Source organism: Peromyscus maniculatus, chromosome 23, assembly GCF_049852395.1.
Source record: "Peromyscus maniculatus bairdii isolate BWxNUB_F1_BW_parent chromosome 23, HU_Pman_BW_mat_3.1, whole genome shotgun sequence".
Classification (NCBI taxonomy): Eukaryota; Metazoa; Chordata; class Mammalia; order Rodentia; family Cricetidae; genus Peromyscus; species Peromyscus maniculatus.
In genome coordinates, this window is record NC_134874.1 from 26,588,311 (window position 1) to 26,605,272 (window position 16,962).

Genomic DNA, 16,962 nt, shown 5'->3' on the forward strand with positions numbered 1-16,962 from the left:
TGGTTGTAAACCCAAACACGTGACTGCCTCGTCACTGTCTGAATGTACAGCCCCCTAGGTCTTAAAGGTATATGTCTCCAATGCTGGCTATATCCCTGAACACACAGAGATCTATGGGATTAAAGGCGTGTGCCACCACCGCCACACTCTGTCTATGGCTCTAATAGCTCTGACCCCCGGACAACTTTATTTATTAACATACAATCAAAATCACATTTCAGTACAATTAGATTACCACCACATTTCCCCTTTTCTATTTTAATAAAAAGGAAAAAAGCAAAAGGTTATAACTAACAAAAGAAAAACTATATACAAAAGTACAATAACTATATACAATATATACAAGTAATAAATACCTAAACAGGTATTTGACAAATCAGAGAAAATAATTCCATTATCTATCCTATTTTGGTAATTCCAAGATGTATCTAATGTACTTTCTATCCTAATTAATTTTCAACTATAACTAACTAATCTTCAACCATAACTAACTAATCTTCAACTCCCTCAGAGACCCAAGAAGGGAATAATATTAGCTAACAAAAATAAAAACAGGAAGTGCATGTAAGCAACTTCCAAAAAATTTGTGAGTTGACAGAAACAGCCAGCTGCCTGGGCAGTCACCTGAGGTTTCTCCGCAGTGTTGGGGCATCATCTTCAGCCTATAGGCTTAGTGTATCTGACAGACTCATTTGTGATGTAGGATGTACACAAGGTCAACAGTTCAACCTCACATTGGGTGAGAGCAGTCCCCGTACCAGAAACACCTGAATTCCACTCGTGTCCTGTCATGATTCAGGATTTTAAATTCTGGAAATTGTTGACAGTTTTTGAATTCAGCTGTCCATTCTTCTTGGCTGTGTATATATGGCTTCATCTCAGCATCCCCTTCTTCTCCACATCCCTCTATTAAATGCCAGTCTACTATCGAGAGGTGTGAGCTTTCAGCTGCTGCTCCATTGTACAACAGAATCCATCGGCCCTCTGCCTATTAAGCTGCCTTCGAAGAAAAGGGCACCGTACCTTTTCCGGATGCGAAGGCCACGGAGCTAAAAACAGCTTCCTAATTGTCTCTCTCAAATGAGCAGCAGCTGCTGGTTTGAGTTCCTGGCGGGTTCCTGGCATGTGCACTCGATCTGCAGTATGGCAGGAATGAGGCCTCTGCAAGTGGCACATTAAGCTGCATGGTGGATTTAGCCTTTGCTAATACAAAAAAAAAAAAAAAAAGAGGTTTCTGGGCTACATGCTGCTTTGATAAGAAGCATAGACCCACTATTTCTGAGAGTTGATGGCTCCCAAAGCTGGCGGAAAACGTACCACCGCCATGTTGGGAAGCTGAAGTGGGCGGAGCCAGCAGCCACAGTGCTAAGAAGGCTGCAGTTTAAAGCAATAGGCTCAAGGTAATATAAAAAATAAGCCATGTAAAAATGGCTACCACACAGAGAATCTGGATTATGTTCTCTTTGATATTCGTAACTGAAGAAAAACATTTGATTGCAAAAGCTGTTCAGTTATGCCAAAATGTATATTTTAAAGGTACCTTGACTTCAAAATTTGGCTATAAGGATATCTTGCTTTGGAAAGGAGGCTCTGCTTTTGTTTCTACAGAAAGCCAGAGGCTATGGATTTGTTCCAGATTAAGATACATCAGGTTTGACCAGCCAAGACCACCTGAAAGGTCTCCGATGACACCATGGCCCAGATGATCCAACATCCAGAATCGTTTCAAGGCAACTGGCTCAGACGATACAGTCTCACGGACTACTCCATGATCCTAAAATTTTCTTTGTGTCCCCATAAGATACAGCTCCCCCTCCAGCAGGAAGTAGTAAGAGAAGCTACGCCCAAATTCCCAAATATACCAAGCTGGTTTTGGAGATGTGTAAAAGTTAAAACCTTCCTTTTAAAAAAAAAGAAAAAGGGAAGTGCTGTGGGATGGTCTATATGTCAAATTGCTCTGATTGGTCAATAAATAAAACACTGGCCGGGCGGTGGTGGCGCACACCTTTAATCCCAGCACTCGGGAGGCAGAGCCAGGCGGATCTCCGTGAGTTCGAGGCCAGCCTGGGCTACCAAGTGAGCTCCAGGAAAGGCGCAAAGCTACGCAGAGAAACCCTGTCTCGAAAAACCAAAAAAAAAAAAAAAAAAAAAAAAAAAAAAAACACTGATTGGCCAGTGGCCAGGCAGGAAGTAGGTGGGACAAGGAGAGAGGAGAATGCTGGGAAGCGGAAGGCTGAGGCACAGAGACACTGCCAGACGCCGCCATGACCAGCAGCATGTGAAGACGCCGGTAAGCCACCAGCCACGTGGCAGGTATAGATTTATGGAAATGGATTAATTTAAGCTATAAGAACAGTTAGTAAGAAGCCTGCCACGGCCATACAGTTTGTAAGCAATATAAGTCTCTGTGTTTACTTGGTTGGGTCTGAGTGACTGTGGGACTGGTGGGTGACAGAGATTTGTCCTGACTGTGGGCAAGGCAGGAAAACTCTAGCTACAATAGAGAGAGAAGACTTTGTCTCAAATACATAAAATAAAGGGGCCAGAGAATTTGCCCAGCAGTTAAGATCACAGGTGTGGTAGCACACGCCTTTAATCCCAGCACTTGGGGAGGCAGAGGCAGGCGGATCACTGTGAGTTCGAGGCCAGCCCGGGCTATAGAGTGAATTACAGGAAAGTTGCAAAGCTACACAGAGAAACCCTGTCTCAAAAAACCAAAAACAAACAAATAAGAACAACAACAAAAAAGCACTTCTTGCTCTTGCAGGGGACCCGGTTCTGTTCCCAGCACCCACATTGCAGCTCACAACTGTAACTCCAGTCCCAGGGGCTCTAATGGCTTCTTCCTGCCCTTGACAGGCACCAGGCACACACACACATGATGCACAGACATACATGCAGGCAAGACACTTATACACATAAAATGTTTTTGAAAATGAAAACAGAACAATAAAGTTTTAAAGGAATAAACATTACAGAATATTTGTGTAAAATGTGGAGCTGTGTCTTTGCCAAGGCACCTTCTGATTGGTTGAATAAAGAGCAGAACGGCCAATAACTAGGCAGGAAGAGGTCAGGTGGGACTTCCAGAGGTAGAGAGGACTCTGGGAAGAAAAAAGGTGAAGTCACCAGCCAGACACAGAAGAAGCGGGATGGGCAGGATGGAGACGCCAGGGAGGCACTGAAGAGGTCGGACACACAATACAGAGTAGAGGTAACTGAGCTATGTGGAAGAATGTGAACTAATAAAAGCAGGTCAATAAGTTATAAGAGCTAGTGAGACAAGCCTAAACCAATGTCCAAGCTTTCATAATTAATAATAAGCCTCCGTGTCGTTATTTGTGAGCTGGCGGCCCAAATAAAAGTCCGACTAGAAACAAACGCAATGAATTTTAAGAGATGTTATTTTAAAAGCTCAACTCAAGTTAGATATGGTAGTGCATATCTGTAATCCAGCACTCAAAAGTAGAAACAGGAGGATCAGGAGTTCAAGGCCAGTCTCGACTACATAGGGAGTTCAAAACCAGCCTAGGCTTCATGAGATCCTATCTCAAAGGAACAAAACAGAGTGGACAAACTGGCTCAGAAGGTACAAGCACTTACTTGGAAGCTTCAAAACCTGAGTTCAATCCACAGGACCCACACTCTAAGAGAGAAACCAATGCCACAAGTTTGACCTCTGACCTCCATGCATGTGTTATGGAGAACATATACTCCCATATGCACACACACAATAAGTAAATAAATGGAATTAACATTTTTTTAAAAATAAATGGCAGGGCTGGTGAGAAGCATCAGTAGGTAAAGGCCCTCGCTCAGCAAGGCTGGTGACTTTGATTCCCCAGGACCCACATAAAGCCCGCAAGAGAGAACTGATCCCACAATGTCGTCCTGTGACCTCCACACACATGCTGTTGGACTGGCACCCACATACACATGTACACACAAGAATTACAATAATAATTTCAGGGACTGGAGAAATGGCTCCGTGATTAAGAGTGTCTCCTGATCTCCCAGAGGACCAGAGTTCCCAGCACCCACAGGTGGTGGCTCACAACTGCCTGTAACTCCAGCCCCAGGGATCTGACACCTCTGGCCTCCTAGCCAGAGGTGTGCACACACACGTGTGTGCGCACACACACACACACACACACACAAACACACACACACATACAGAGACATAATTAAAAAATAATAAAACAACTGTGGGCAGTGGTGGTGCACCGCTTTGATCCCAGCCCTCAGGAGGCGGAGGCAGGTGGATCTCTGTTGAATTTGAGGCCAGCCTGGTCTACAGAGTAAAAAATAAATAAATAATGCAAAAAAAAAAAAATTGAAAAACCAGGCTGGGAAGATGGTGGAGCCTGTAAGGTACTTGCTACGCAGGTGTGAAGAGTTCAGGTCCCCGGCATTCAGGTTTTTGAGGTAGTCATGGTGGCACGTATTTGTGTAACCCCAGAGCCAGGGTTGCAGAGACAGGAGAATTCCTGAAGCTCACTAGTCAGCCAGTGTAGCCAATCAGTGAGCTCCAGCGTCAGTAAGAGACCCTGTCTCAAATAAATAAATAAATAAATAAATAAATAAATAAATAAATAAATAAATAAATAAGGTGGAGCGTAAGCAAGGAAACATGATATGTTCATACCTACGTATACACACACACACACACACACACACACACACACACACACAGACTGTCTCAAACGTGCCTCCATAAAAGGAATTTCAAGGTATTTATGAGACAGAAACAGGCTCAGAGGGTAACTTGAGTTCAGTCTCCAGGACTCACATGACAGGAGAGAACCAGTTCCAGCAAGTTGTCCTCTGACCTCCACAACACACACACACACACACACACACACACACACACACACACACACACAGCAACAATAGAAAATAAATAAATGTTTAAAAAAAAATTAAAGACAAAGAAATGGAGTAGTGATATGATTTATGGGAGAAGGATGACCAGAGAAGCCTTGTCAGAAAATTGTGGTTTAGCCTGATCTGAGATTGTAGTCTGGGGCCCCAGGATGTCAAAATAACTTTCATTGGACGCTTGTTCGGCCCCCAAGCAAAGAACGTGGTGGTTTCAACCAGTTTGAGCTGGGCAAGGCTGTATCCAAACCCGGACAGAATAGAGCAAAGTAAACAATTGTCATGCCCCCCTCGCCCCGAGATGTTATCTCTGGTTAAGCTGGCAGGGGGCGGACTTGGCTTCCCGGAGTCACATGAGAGGCTAGTGCAGGAAAATAAGTATTTTCAGCCTGCCTGGAACAAAGAGCTATGCCTAGGTTCTCCTGGTTGTACAGACCCTAGACACGTGAGAAGCTGAAGCAGAGGGATACAAAGTTCAAGTCTTGCCTGGGCTAATTGTGAAATCTAAGCCAACCTGGACCATTAGGTGACACTCTATTTCAAAAAGTAAAAAAGGTAGAGAGGGGCTGGAGGAACGACTTTGTGCTTAAGAACACTGCCAGTCCTTGCAGAGGATGCTCTTCTAGAGGACCTGGGTTCAATTCTCAGCACCCACATGGCAGCTCACAACTGTCTATAAGTCCATGTCCAGGGTACCCGACAAAACACCAATGCATAGCTGGGCGGTGGTGGCACAAGCATTTAATCCCAGCACTCAGGAAGCAAAGGCAGGCAAATCTCTGAGTTCAAGGCCAGCCTGATCTACAGAGTGAGTTCAAGGACAGCCAGGGCTACACAGAGAAACCCTGTCTCAAAAAACCCAAAAAGAAAAAAGAAAGGGGGGGGAGACACCAATGTATATAAAATAAAAATAAATAAACTTTTAAAAAGGTGTAGAGATGTAGAGCACTTGCTAGAATCCCCCAATGAGGGGCCAATGGTATGTTTCAGCAGTGGTACAATTGCCTAGAAACCCTGGAGTCTATCTCCAGCACAGGGTGGGGGAATTAGACAAGAGGAAAAAAGCTTAATTTTTTTCATTTTTTATATTTATATTAACATTTATATATTTCTTCACGATATATGTGTGTATGAATGTGTGCATGTGCCACGCTATACATGCTTAACGGAGGGCAGAGGACAACTTGCAGAACCATATGGGCTCTGGAATTGAGGTCATCTGACTTGGCAGCAAGCACATGACCTGTGGCGCCATCTCACAGGCCCAAGAAAGGAGAGGATGTAAGAGCTCTCTTGTTATAAGCTGCAGGCCTGGTGGGCCTTTAACCTGCTGAGGCCTAGCAGGACCCCAAAGCCCTGATTCTCCAGCTGTCGCTGATGGAACATCTGGGATTACTTTCCAGGCCCGTGTGCCTGCACCCCTTCATTATGGGAAGTGCTGGTTCTGAACCCAGAACCTCTGATATGCTAGGCTCACCCTCTACCCAGGAAGTTACATCTCTGCACCTTGCGGGAGAGTTGTCCTTTGTTTTGTTTTGCTGGTTGCGTTTTTTGTTGTTGTTGGTGGTGGTGGTGGTCGTTTATTTTTTTTGTTTTGTTTTGTTTTGTTTTGTTTTTTAAGATTTATTTATTTATTATGTATACAGGAGAGGGGGCCAGCTCTCATTACAGATGGTTGTGAGCTACCATGTGGTTGCTGAGAATTGAACTCAGGACCTCTGGAAGAGCAGTCGGTGCTCTTAACCTCTGAGCCATCTCTCCAGCCCCCGGTGGTGGTTTGTTTTTTAACAGAGTCTCACTATGTAGCCTTAGCAGGGCCCAGAGCTCTCTATACAGACCCAGGTTGGCTTCAAATTCACAGAGATCTGCCTGCCTCTGCCTTTGAGTGCTGGGAATGGTGTTCAACACCACACTTGGCCACCTAATTTTTAAATGTTTAACCAGGAGGAGGGTTACGTGGTTAGAGCCCTTGCCTAACATGGGGGGCCCTGGATTTGATCCCAAGTACTACAGAGGGGGTAAAAATTAACTATGGAAGGGAAATGGAACAGCTATAGTCTGTTACAGAGTCTCAGGTAGCCCAGGCTGGCTTCAGACTGGCTATGTAATGAAGGATGGTCTTGAACTCGTGACCCTCCCACCTCTACCTCCTGAGTGCTACCACAAGCCACCACACCTGACTTTAAAACACTTTGAGGCTGGGCGGTGGCGGCCCACGCCTTTAATCCCAGCACTCGGGAGGCGGAGGCAGGCGGATCTCTGTGAGTTCGAGGCCAGCCTGGGCCACCAAGTGAGCTCCAGGAAAGGCGCAAAGCTACACAGAGAAACCCTGTCTCGAAAAAACCAAAAAAAAAAAAAAAAAAAAAAAAAAACACTTTGATAATTTCATTATGAGAACTTGGTTATACCCACGGGGTCAAGAGGTGACAGGTGGACCAGTGAGGTGGCTCAGCCAGTAAAAGCACCTGCTGTGCAAGCCTGGTGACATGGATTCCGCCCCAAACACAAGTCAACATGGAAGGAGAGAGCCGCCGACTCCACAAAGTTGTCCTCTGACCTCAGATGGGGCTCCGAGCCACACTTTCATGTGAGCAGGGATTTCGTTTCTCTTCCACAAAGGAACTGTGTGGGCTGGGACTCACAACTAGAAGCTAGCAAGCTTTCAGGTGTAAGAGGAAGCCCCCCCATTCCATCCCAGCGCTGAATAAACCCAGCACCGGAGAAGTGGAGGTGGGAGGCAGGATGAGGAATTCAAAACCAGCCTTGGCCAGGGAACAATTTGAGATCAGCCGAGGATACATGAGACCCTGTCTCAAAAATCAAAGCAGGGAGCCGGGCGGTGGTGGCGCACGCCTTTAATCCCAGCACTCGGGAGGCAGAGGCAGGCGGATCTTTGTGAGCTCGAGGCCAGCCTGGGCTACCAAGTGAGTTCCAGGAAAGGCGCAAAAGCTACACAGAGAAACCCTGTCTCGAAAAACCAAAAAAAAAAAAAAAAAAAAAAAAAAAAAAAAAAAATCAAAGCAGGGATCCAGGCCTGATAGGAAGGGCCCTCAAACAAGTCTTTCCTCCTCAGCACCTCAGAAAACAGGCACGGTGGTGCATGTTTCTAATCCCAGCACTCGGGAAGGGAAGGCAGGAAGATCAGGAGTTGAAGGTCATCCTCAGCTACATAGCTCGGAGGCCAGCCTGGGCTACATTAAGACCTTGTCTCAAAACAATAAAAACCCAAAGGGACTGGAATGGGAAAGTCCAGGTGTGGCCCAGGATGCCCTGCGGCTATACAGGTGTGGGTTTATGGGCATTCAGGACCTTAGACATTCCAGGGCTGTGGGAGGACTGTCTAGGGAGGAGGCTGCAGACCGGACCTGCAAGACCTGCAGGACTTCAGGAGTGGGGGAAAGGACATTCCAAGCCCAGGGAAGGGACAACAAAGGCAGAATGGTGGCACCAGCAACCTGTGAAAGATAAGCAGACCAGCCTGGCTGCTCAGAGAAAGGGAAAACAAAATGGAAGAGGTCGGTGACTTGGCCTCAGACCTAGTTGCTTCCATCCGATGTCCCTGCTGGTATCCCCAGCTCTTTCTCCCAACAGTCCTGGACATACACTGGGCCCTAGACACAGGGTTTCCCCTCTAACAAAAGAAGGGCTTGCCATCATGGTAGTGTACAAGAGACTGAGGCAGGGGAACTGCCTTGAGCTTGATAAGCCTGTCTCACGAAAGGCTCAGACATGGTGATCCCCCATTTTAGAGCTAGTTCTGGTTTTTACAAATTTTCTGAAATCACTCTTGGAGACAGAGTCTCCAGTTGACCAGGCTAGCCTTGAACCTACTATGTAGTGGGGGGATGACCTTCAGGTTCTGATCCTCTTGCTTCCGCACTTGGTTTATTTGGGGCTGAGTATGGAAGCCGGGGTGTCTGCCATGCCAGGCACACTCTCTGTCAGCCCTTGAAATCACTTCAGCTTCTTACAATATCAAGGTCCCCACTCCCCCTCCCACAACCCCCCCTTCCCCCCCCCCCATCCCTCCAGCCCTGTCCCATCCACAAACACAGAGAAGAGCCCAGACCTTTCCTGTACATAGGTGCCATTTATTGTAGAAAACAATAATAATTACAGCTGTGAATAGACCTTAAATTACAAAACAAGAAACCACAGAGAAGGCAGGGGCGTCCTGGGCGACTCCCTGTTGCAACGCCATTGCCCCCATTGCCCCCATGCCTTCGGCAGACTGGCCAGCATCCTTGAAATGGACAAGGGTAGGGAACTGAGAGGGGCCGGCTCAGGATGCCCAGGGTATTTCTGAGCAGGGCATTTAGCAAGATAGTACTAGAAAGGGGTGGGGACAGCCTGGGCTGCTTCTAGGTCCCCAGCACCAGCACTGCCCAAACCAGTTTAATCCACCTCCACCCTTCCCTCAAACCCGTCCATCCACTCCACAGAACTCCATTACGCGGGTGGGTGGGTGGGTGGGTAAGGCCCCAATCATTGTCAATCACTGGCGTTCCTCGGCAGAACCCATCGGGTTCCCAATGCCCCCCCCTCAGTCACAGTCATCCAGTCACACCAAGGCTCCAGGCAGGACCAGGTATGCTGAGAAACACGGAGCATAATGGCAAGAGTAGCGCTGGAGTAACAGATGTGGGGCAGAGAGCGTGAGGAGGATAGAAAAGGGCCAGTGGAGGTGCTAACAGGAGCAGGACACCCACTGGAGAGCCCAAAGTCACAGCGGAGCTAGCCTGGCCAGCAGGACCCAGCTCCCGCCTCCACTGCGGTACCCAGCAGCTCCTGCCTTTAGCCCTGTATCCATGAGCAATTTGGATGTAAGCAGCAAGGAAACATTTTTACGTCCATCCTTGCCGGAGTAAGGAGCCTTGAGATGTGTCCAACCAAGGGCTACATTAGCCAGTAACTTAGCACAATCCGGGCTTGCTGTCCCCCCAGCCGTTAGTGGCCCATAGCAGGGCAGGTCCCGAGAGAAGTCAAGGGGATCCCAGGCTGTTGTGAACTCAATCCAAGAAAAGTAACAAAGGCAATGGGGTCCTAGCAGAGCGGCCCACCTTACACATAGTTGCTGGCGGGGACAGAGCGGGCGGCGGAGTACTTGGCGGAGTACGGCTTCTCGTTGCTGCGAGGTGGGCAGTTGCAGCAGAGAAGGCCTCCTCCCAGAAGCAGCAGCCCAGAAGCCGCCCAGCCGATGTAAAGCGCGGCCCCCATCTCTCTTTTCTGCCCGGCAACGACCAGGGGATTGTAGAAGTCGCGGATGACGTTGTGTGCGGTCCAGGAGATGGGCACCATAGCCAGCAAGGCTGCGATGATGAACACGACGCCGGCCCCGATCATGGTCTTGGCCTTGACGGTCTCGTCTTCCATGCAGTTGGTACATTTGCCCCCTACCACCGAGAGGAGCATCCCCAGCGCGGCCACGATGATGCAGACGACGATGAGGGCTCGGGCGGCCTGCAGGTCCTGCGGCAGGGCCAGCAGCGAGTCGTACACCTTGCACTGCATCTGCCCGGTGCTCTGCACCACGCAGTTCATCCACAGGCCCTCCCAGCTGGTCTGCGCCGTGACGATGTTGCTGCCGATGAAGGCCGTCACCCGCCACATGGGGAGCGCGCAGCTCAGGATCGCGCCCAGCCAGCCCAGGACCGCCAAGGCGATGCCCAGCACCTGGAGTCCCATGGACGCCATTGCTCAGCCTCTGCAGGGGTCAAGGTTGGAGACCACGGAAAAAATAGTATCTCTCTGGAAGTTACAGAAGTCCGAGGGCTGAAAGTTTTTTTTCTAGTGAGGATCGGGGACCCACGAAGCCAATCGGAGCTGCTGAGTGAGGTACACCAGCTACCAAGCGCCAAAACTGCAGCGCCTTCCTGCCCCACACCTGCAACCAGGACCAGAGGCGCACAGGTGCAGCAGTTAAAGCATCTCGGAGGAGGGGCGGAGGCAGAGGGAGGGGTTTCAGTCCCCGAGGCCTCCCCCACGACCAGTTTCTCTGGATTCCTGAACCTGGGCCAACAAAGGCGTTCGGAGGCCCCAGTCCTGGGCCCCTGAGTCACCTGCTGGTATCACAGGAAACTATCATCTCCCCCCAGCCCCCAGTCTCATGCTGAGGTCAGTCGAGAGACAGACATTGAGTCACCAGCCCAAAGCACCTGACCGCTCACCGGGCGGGGACACTGGGAGAAACGAGCAGCCAAGCTTAGCTAGGGTTCAGAGCCGAAGGCGAGGGTCCCCAGGACTCATCTGGGGCTCCAGTGAGACAAGAAAGTGGAGCCCCTTCACATGGGACTCCGAGGCTAATGCCTGGGAATGTCCAGGAGAAACTCTGTCTCAACAAGTGTTGTTTTTTTCCCCTCTCAATTTTATCACCGCTATCATGGCTATTATTGTCATTAATACGCCAGCATCTGTACTTTGCCTCAACAGCAACTTTCCTACCATTAGCCAGAGGAAGTTGGTGTCCGGAAATGAGGGCCTGCGGGGGTGAGGGCTGAGGAGTGGGAGTCAGATCACGTGCTGTTCTCAAGTCCCGCTCATGTGATTTCCCCACCCAGCCACAGTGCCTCGGGGGGTTTAGAGGTGAGGCACTTTGGGCCGGGACAAGAGACAAAGAAAGCCTGATGAGATGGCTCAGTGGGTAAAGATGCTTGCTGCCAAGCCCCGAGGTCCTGGGTTTGATCCCTGGGACTGCACGATTGAAGACACCCAAATGCAATGGATAAATAATAGTAATTTAAAATTGGGGGTGGTGGTGGGAGTGACTGAGCCTGCTTGGCCAGAACTGGGTAAAGAAGAATTAAAAACCCAACCAGGCTACAGAAACACGATTTACCCTGCAAATGGATGTTTACTCTTCCAAGACGCAGGAGCCATTTCCGTAAAAGCCAACCTGGGCACGAAGTCCCTGGAGACTTCAAAGAGGAGGGGGGGCCTCCACCAGGGGTGCAGACGGGGAGCTCAATGGGGAAGGTGTGCTTGCTAGCACAAATCTAGGGGGCTTTACATTGAGAAACCCACACCCTCTCCGGGGGATTGTGCAAGGCAGCGGGGACTGGGTCAGAGAGTGTCTCTGGGAGGGGACAGCAAGGAGGTGAGGGTCAGATCGGTGTTTTGCAAGACAAGGAATCTAGTTTGACCAGAGACTGGCCTTGGAGGGGTGCAGAGGGGAAAGGTAGTCTCAAACGCTCCCTCACCACCCCACCCCACTGTCTGGTACAAAGGACAGAGATGAACAAGTCTTTCTGAGGACAGGCTGAGAAGGGACCACGTGTATCCCAAAGGCGTCTGGGAAGTGCAGGAAAGGAGAAAGATGGATTTGTAGTATGGGCAGTGGGGACCTGTAGGGGGTCATTAATGTAGTTCCTTCTAATCATAGCCAGATCTGGACTCCTTCTATCTGTCCTGGCCTTGTGTGCATGCCTTGAGCGTGTGTGTGTGTGTGTGTGTGTGTGTGTGTGTGTGTGTGTGTGTGTGTGTGTGTGTGTTTAAGAGATGGTCTCTGCTGGGTGGTGGTAGCACACACCTTTAATCCCAGCACTTGGGAGGCAGCAGCAGGTGGATCTCAGTGAGATCGAGGCCAGCCTGGTCTACAGAGTGAGTTCCAGGACAGTGAGGAATGTCACACAGAGGAACCCTGTCTCAGAGAGAGAGAGAGAGAGTCTCTGTTGTGTCCATGTCACCAGACCACCACAGAGCCAATATCCGATGCAAGCACACGGGTTTATTAATAACAAAGCAAGCCCGGGCTTGGCTTGGTCCATTCCAAACACAGCGGGTGGAGAACAGCCCCAGCAGCCCCTTTAAGGGGTTTATATAGGAAAGGTTTATGTGCAGATGATTACATATCTCGGGACTGGACGAGGGGGCTAGGAGTGAGGCAGTTCTTTGAAGTTCCAGGCTGAACTATAAGCATGAGGTTCCTGATGGCTAACAGGATTCAGGGTATCTACAGAGACATAATTTTTTTTTTACTCCCTATGTTCTGTTTTTGCTGAACCCAGGATAAATACATTCAGATTCATTGTTCCAGTCCTATTTTTACAGAGTTCAATTTCTGGTCAGTTGAGTCCATTACTCTCCATATCCTGTTTTACCAAGTCCAGGATATATAGATTTATTGTTCCAGCCTTATCTTCCTATGAGTTCAACTTCTGGTCAGTTCTAAAACTGCTGGTCAGCAAATACCTTTAGAGGAGGGGAGGGGAAGGGGCTACTGATTTTTCCCTTTTGGTCTCCCTTAGTTCAGACTGACCGGAACTCCCTATGTAGCTAAGGATGACTTTGAACATCTGATCCTCCTGCCTCCACTTCCTAAGCGCTGGGATTACAAGCCATGACCTGCTTTATACGGTGTTAGGAATGGAACCCAGGGCTTTGTGCATGCTAGACAAGCATATTCTACCAACCAAGTCACGTCTCCAACTCCGACCTTAAGCTTCTGTTCCACCTGCCTTCACAAGTGCTGGTATTCCAGGGGAGGACCACCACCAAGTCTGGTTTATCTCTGTTTATGTTCTTGTCTTCTAAGAAAGCTTCTTGGTATATCCAAGCTAGCCTGGAACTCTACGTAACACAAACTGGCCTCGGACTCATGGTGATGTTCCTGCCTCGGTCTCCAGTCTGCTAGGGTTACCGGTGTGCAACACCACACCCCACTCATCGCAAAGACCATAGCTCCCTCCCTGACCACTATCCTGACTGCTCCCCTGGGCTCCCTGTGAGTCCAATTCTGACCCAAACAGACACAGAGTCTTTTAAAATATTACCTTTCAGTCCCTGTATTTGAGACTGAAGTCTCAGGACTGTCCCCAAAGCTGTCCCCAAATTCTTCATGCTTCTTCCTCATTCTCGTGGTGCTGGGATTACAGGTGCACACTGCTGTGTACAACTGATGCCTAACCCTTGAGTTTAAAGAGGGCAAGCTTCCATCCTTTACCTCGCCATGTGGTCCCTGAGTGCTCGGTACTTGGAGTTCCTCCGAGACTGACTCTGGGCCACCTAATGAACCCCAGGGTTAGAAGAACCAATGCAGCAGGGATCTCCTCCAGGCTACAAGGGGGAGGCTAAGGCCTTGGAGATGCATTTCCATGGCCCTTTCTGACCTGGGGGCTCATGGAGCCTACAGCAATGTCTTATTCAAATTAAGTGCTCAAGCAAGGTGTGGCAACAACTGCCTCTGATCTCCGCATTTGAGAGCAGGAGGGAGAAGGACTATTAGAAGTTCAAGGCCAGTCTGAGCTACCTGGCTAAACTCTGTTCAAAAAAAATAAATTTATCTGGGCATGAGGGTAAGCCCAGCACTAAGTAGGTAAGGGCAATATGAGACCAACTGCTGGGCATAATGGCATCACCCACGGCCAATGCAACACATTTGCACTATCACTGTATTTTCCCTAGGCGCATGCTCCATATACCTTATAAAGTCCACCATCCACCAGGCGGAGGTGGGCTCGCCTTTAATCCCAGCACTCTGGAGCAGAGCCAGGCAGATCTGTGAGTTCGAGGCCAGCCTGGTCTACAGATCGAGATCCAGGACAGGCACCAAAACTACATAGAAAAACCCTGTCTTAAAAAAAAAAAAAAAAAAAAAAAAAAAAGCCCACCATCACGGGTTGGCCTCTGATTGCTGACATACTCTTTTGCTACAAAGCCCTTTCACTGGCTACTGATCTGAGACCTTCCTGGTTCATAGCATGACTCTGTATCAAAAACAAAAACAAAAAAAACACAGGCTGGGACACGCCTCAGTTGGTACCATCCATACGTAGCATGCATGCGCCCCGAGGGTTCCATCCATGGCACCACACAGACTAGACACGGTGGTGCACACCTGTAATCCCAGACCTCGGAAAGTGGAAGCAAGAGAAACAGACGTTCAAGTCTGGGGGCACCTGAGACGGGGTTCAAAAGAAAAAAGGCTGGGCATGGTGGTACGTGCCTTTAACCCTAGCACTCGGGAAGCTGAGGCAGAAGCAAGAAAAAGACGGGAGCGGAAGGGAAGGGAGGCAGGGAGAGAGAGAGAAGAAAAGGAGCCACAGATGGGCGGTGGCGGTGCACACCTGCAATCCCAGCACTCAGGAGGCAGAGGCCGGAGAATTGCCGGAGGCTGAGAGCAGGTAGGTCGGTCTCCTTTAGGGAGTCCTGTACAAGCCAGAGGCAAGACCCTGTCTCAAAAACAAGCCTACGGAAGCAAGTTCAGAACTCAGCACAGGGCGGGGGGAGGGGGGGTTGGCTCGCACATAGTAGGTGTGTGGAGGATGCGTGGATTCGGGATGCACGAAGGCATCTCCAGTTTTTTAGGAGACGCTTTCGTGCACCTCCCCCGGGTGGAACACCCCAGCAAACACAAACAGGGACAGTTTCTGCCTGGACCACGCCTCCCCTGGACTTTCCATACAAGGTTCTGAAGAATCTCGGAAGGCTGCGGGCTAAATCGTAATAGAGATAAGCACCAGTCCTAACCAGAAGTGCTTTCCTGCCCGTGAATGACCTCATGCCTGGCTCCCAGTCACTGAGCAAGACTCCGGGGACACTGGCACTAATGAGTAAATCAAGGCCGGGAGAGAAGCAGGTCTTGCCTTGTACAGGTAGCCTTAGCCAGGTTTTCCTTCCATTTTCCCTGCCCACGTTGCCTGATAGGAAGCAGATGGCCAGCCGGCCAGACCCCCGCCCCTGACCCCTACCATCCTGCCCTCCCTACTTCCGGCTCTCACCAAATGGCACTGGGAGAAGCCGGGGTGGGGGAGGGGAAGCATGCAAGCCCTAAAACTTTCCACCTGTGTCCTAAGTGACTAAGAAGTTCAGCCAACCACACAGGAACAGGAAGTAGGAAGGTCTGGAGCAGGTGGGGGGAGAACAGGTATTCACGGCTCCCAGAGGCAGAGGTGGTCAGCCGGGGAAGGGGAGGTTAATGAAGTCAGCTGGGCAAGACAAATTAAAGCGGTGTCCCGGGAGACCATCCGCATCGCGACAGGGGGTGGGTGGAGGAGACTGGAGGACATTGGATGGCTCCAGCCTGGCTCTCTGTCCCACACACCCCACCTGCCTTAAAGCAAAACACCCACAGGCCCAGGGAAGCTCTCTGGCTCCCTGAGCAGTGAGGTGGGGAAGATGAGGAAATTCACCTCTAGCCTGGTGCCTGCCCCGGTTCCGATTGTAGACAAACTCTTGCCTCAAGCCCATGACGTGTATCTGCAATTTGTTTGTGGGCCATGGGATACAGACTGGTGTGTGTGTGTGTGTTATGGTGTGTGGGTATGTGTTATAGGGTGTAGGGGGTATGGTGTGTGTGGGGGTGTGATCCCAGTGTGACTCTCTCACTGATCCCAGAGCTCACCAGTTGGCCAGCCTGGCTGACCAGCAAGCCTAGGACCCTCCTGTCTCCACCCTCCCAGTGCTGGAATTGCAGGTACCCCAAACTCAGCTTCTCTTGTCTGTGTAGCCAACACTTTACCCTCTGAGCCGTCTGCTCAGCCCACCAGCCTGGGTAACAGCAACCCTAACTGGCTAGGCACAGGCTCAAAACACCAAGGAGAGGGTTGACACTGAATAGCCGAGAAAGGAGATGTAGGTGATGTAGGCACACTGTGAAGAGGAACAAAGAGGTCCTGTGACCCCCCCACACACAGCCCCCCCATACACACACACAGCCTCCCCCTCAAAACAGACCCCCCACACACACAGCCCCCCCATACACACACACAGCCTCCCCCTCAAAACAGACCCCCCACACACAGCCCCCCCCATACACACACACAGCCTCCCCCTCAAAACAGTCCCACACATACACTCACAGCCCCCCACACACACACTCATGGCTCCCCCTTACAGCCTCCCCCCAAAAACAGACCCCACACACACACACCTAAACGTCCACCCTTGGGGTCCAGACAAGAGGTTTAGTGTTGACTACAGGGCAAGAGGTAGGCAGAGCCTCCCTAGTCAAGGCACGGTCCCACCCATTCTGACCCCCATTGTCTCAACTCCAAGTCTCTCCTACAAAGCTGTCCCAACTGTGTGAAGTCCCTTCCCAGGGAAGAAAACTTCCCCTCTGGCTGGCACCAGCCTTCAGTCTTTTTCTTC

The 16,962-nt window shown here is 50.0% G+C and overlaps 1 protein-coding gene across 1 annotated transcript; it reads right to left on the reverse strand.

Moving 5' to 3' along the window:
* Positions 1–8,948: 8,948 nt before the first annotated feature.
* On the reverse strand, positions 8,949–11,194 carry LOC102924272 (claudin-4). The gene has a single exon (XM_016002220.3). The coding sequence runs from the start codon at positions 10,570–10,572 to the stop codon at positions 9,940–9,942; it is 633 nt and encodes a 210-aa protein (XP_015857706.1). The 5' UTR covers positions 10,573–11,194; the 3' UTR covers positions 8,949–9,939.
* Positions 11,195–16,962: the final 5,768 nt, after the last annotated feature.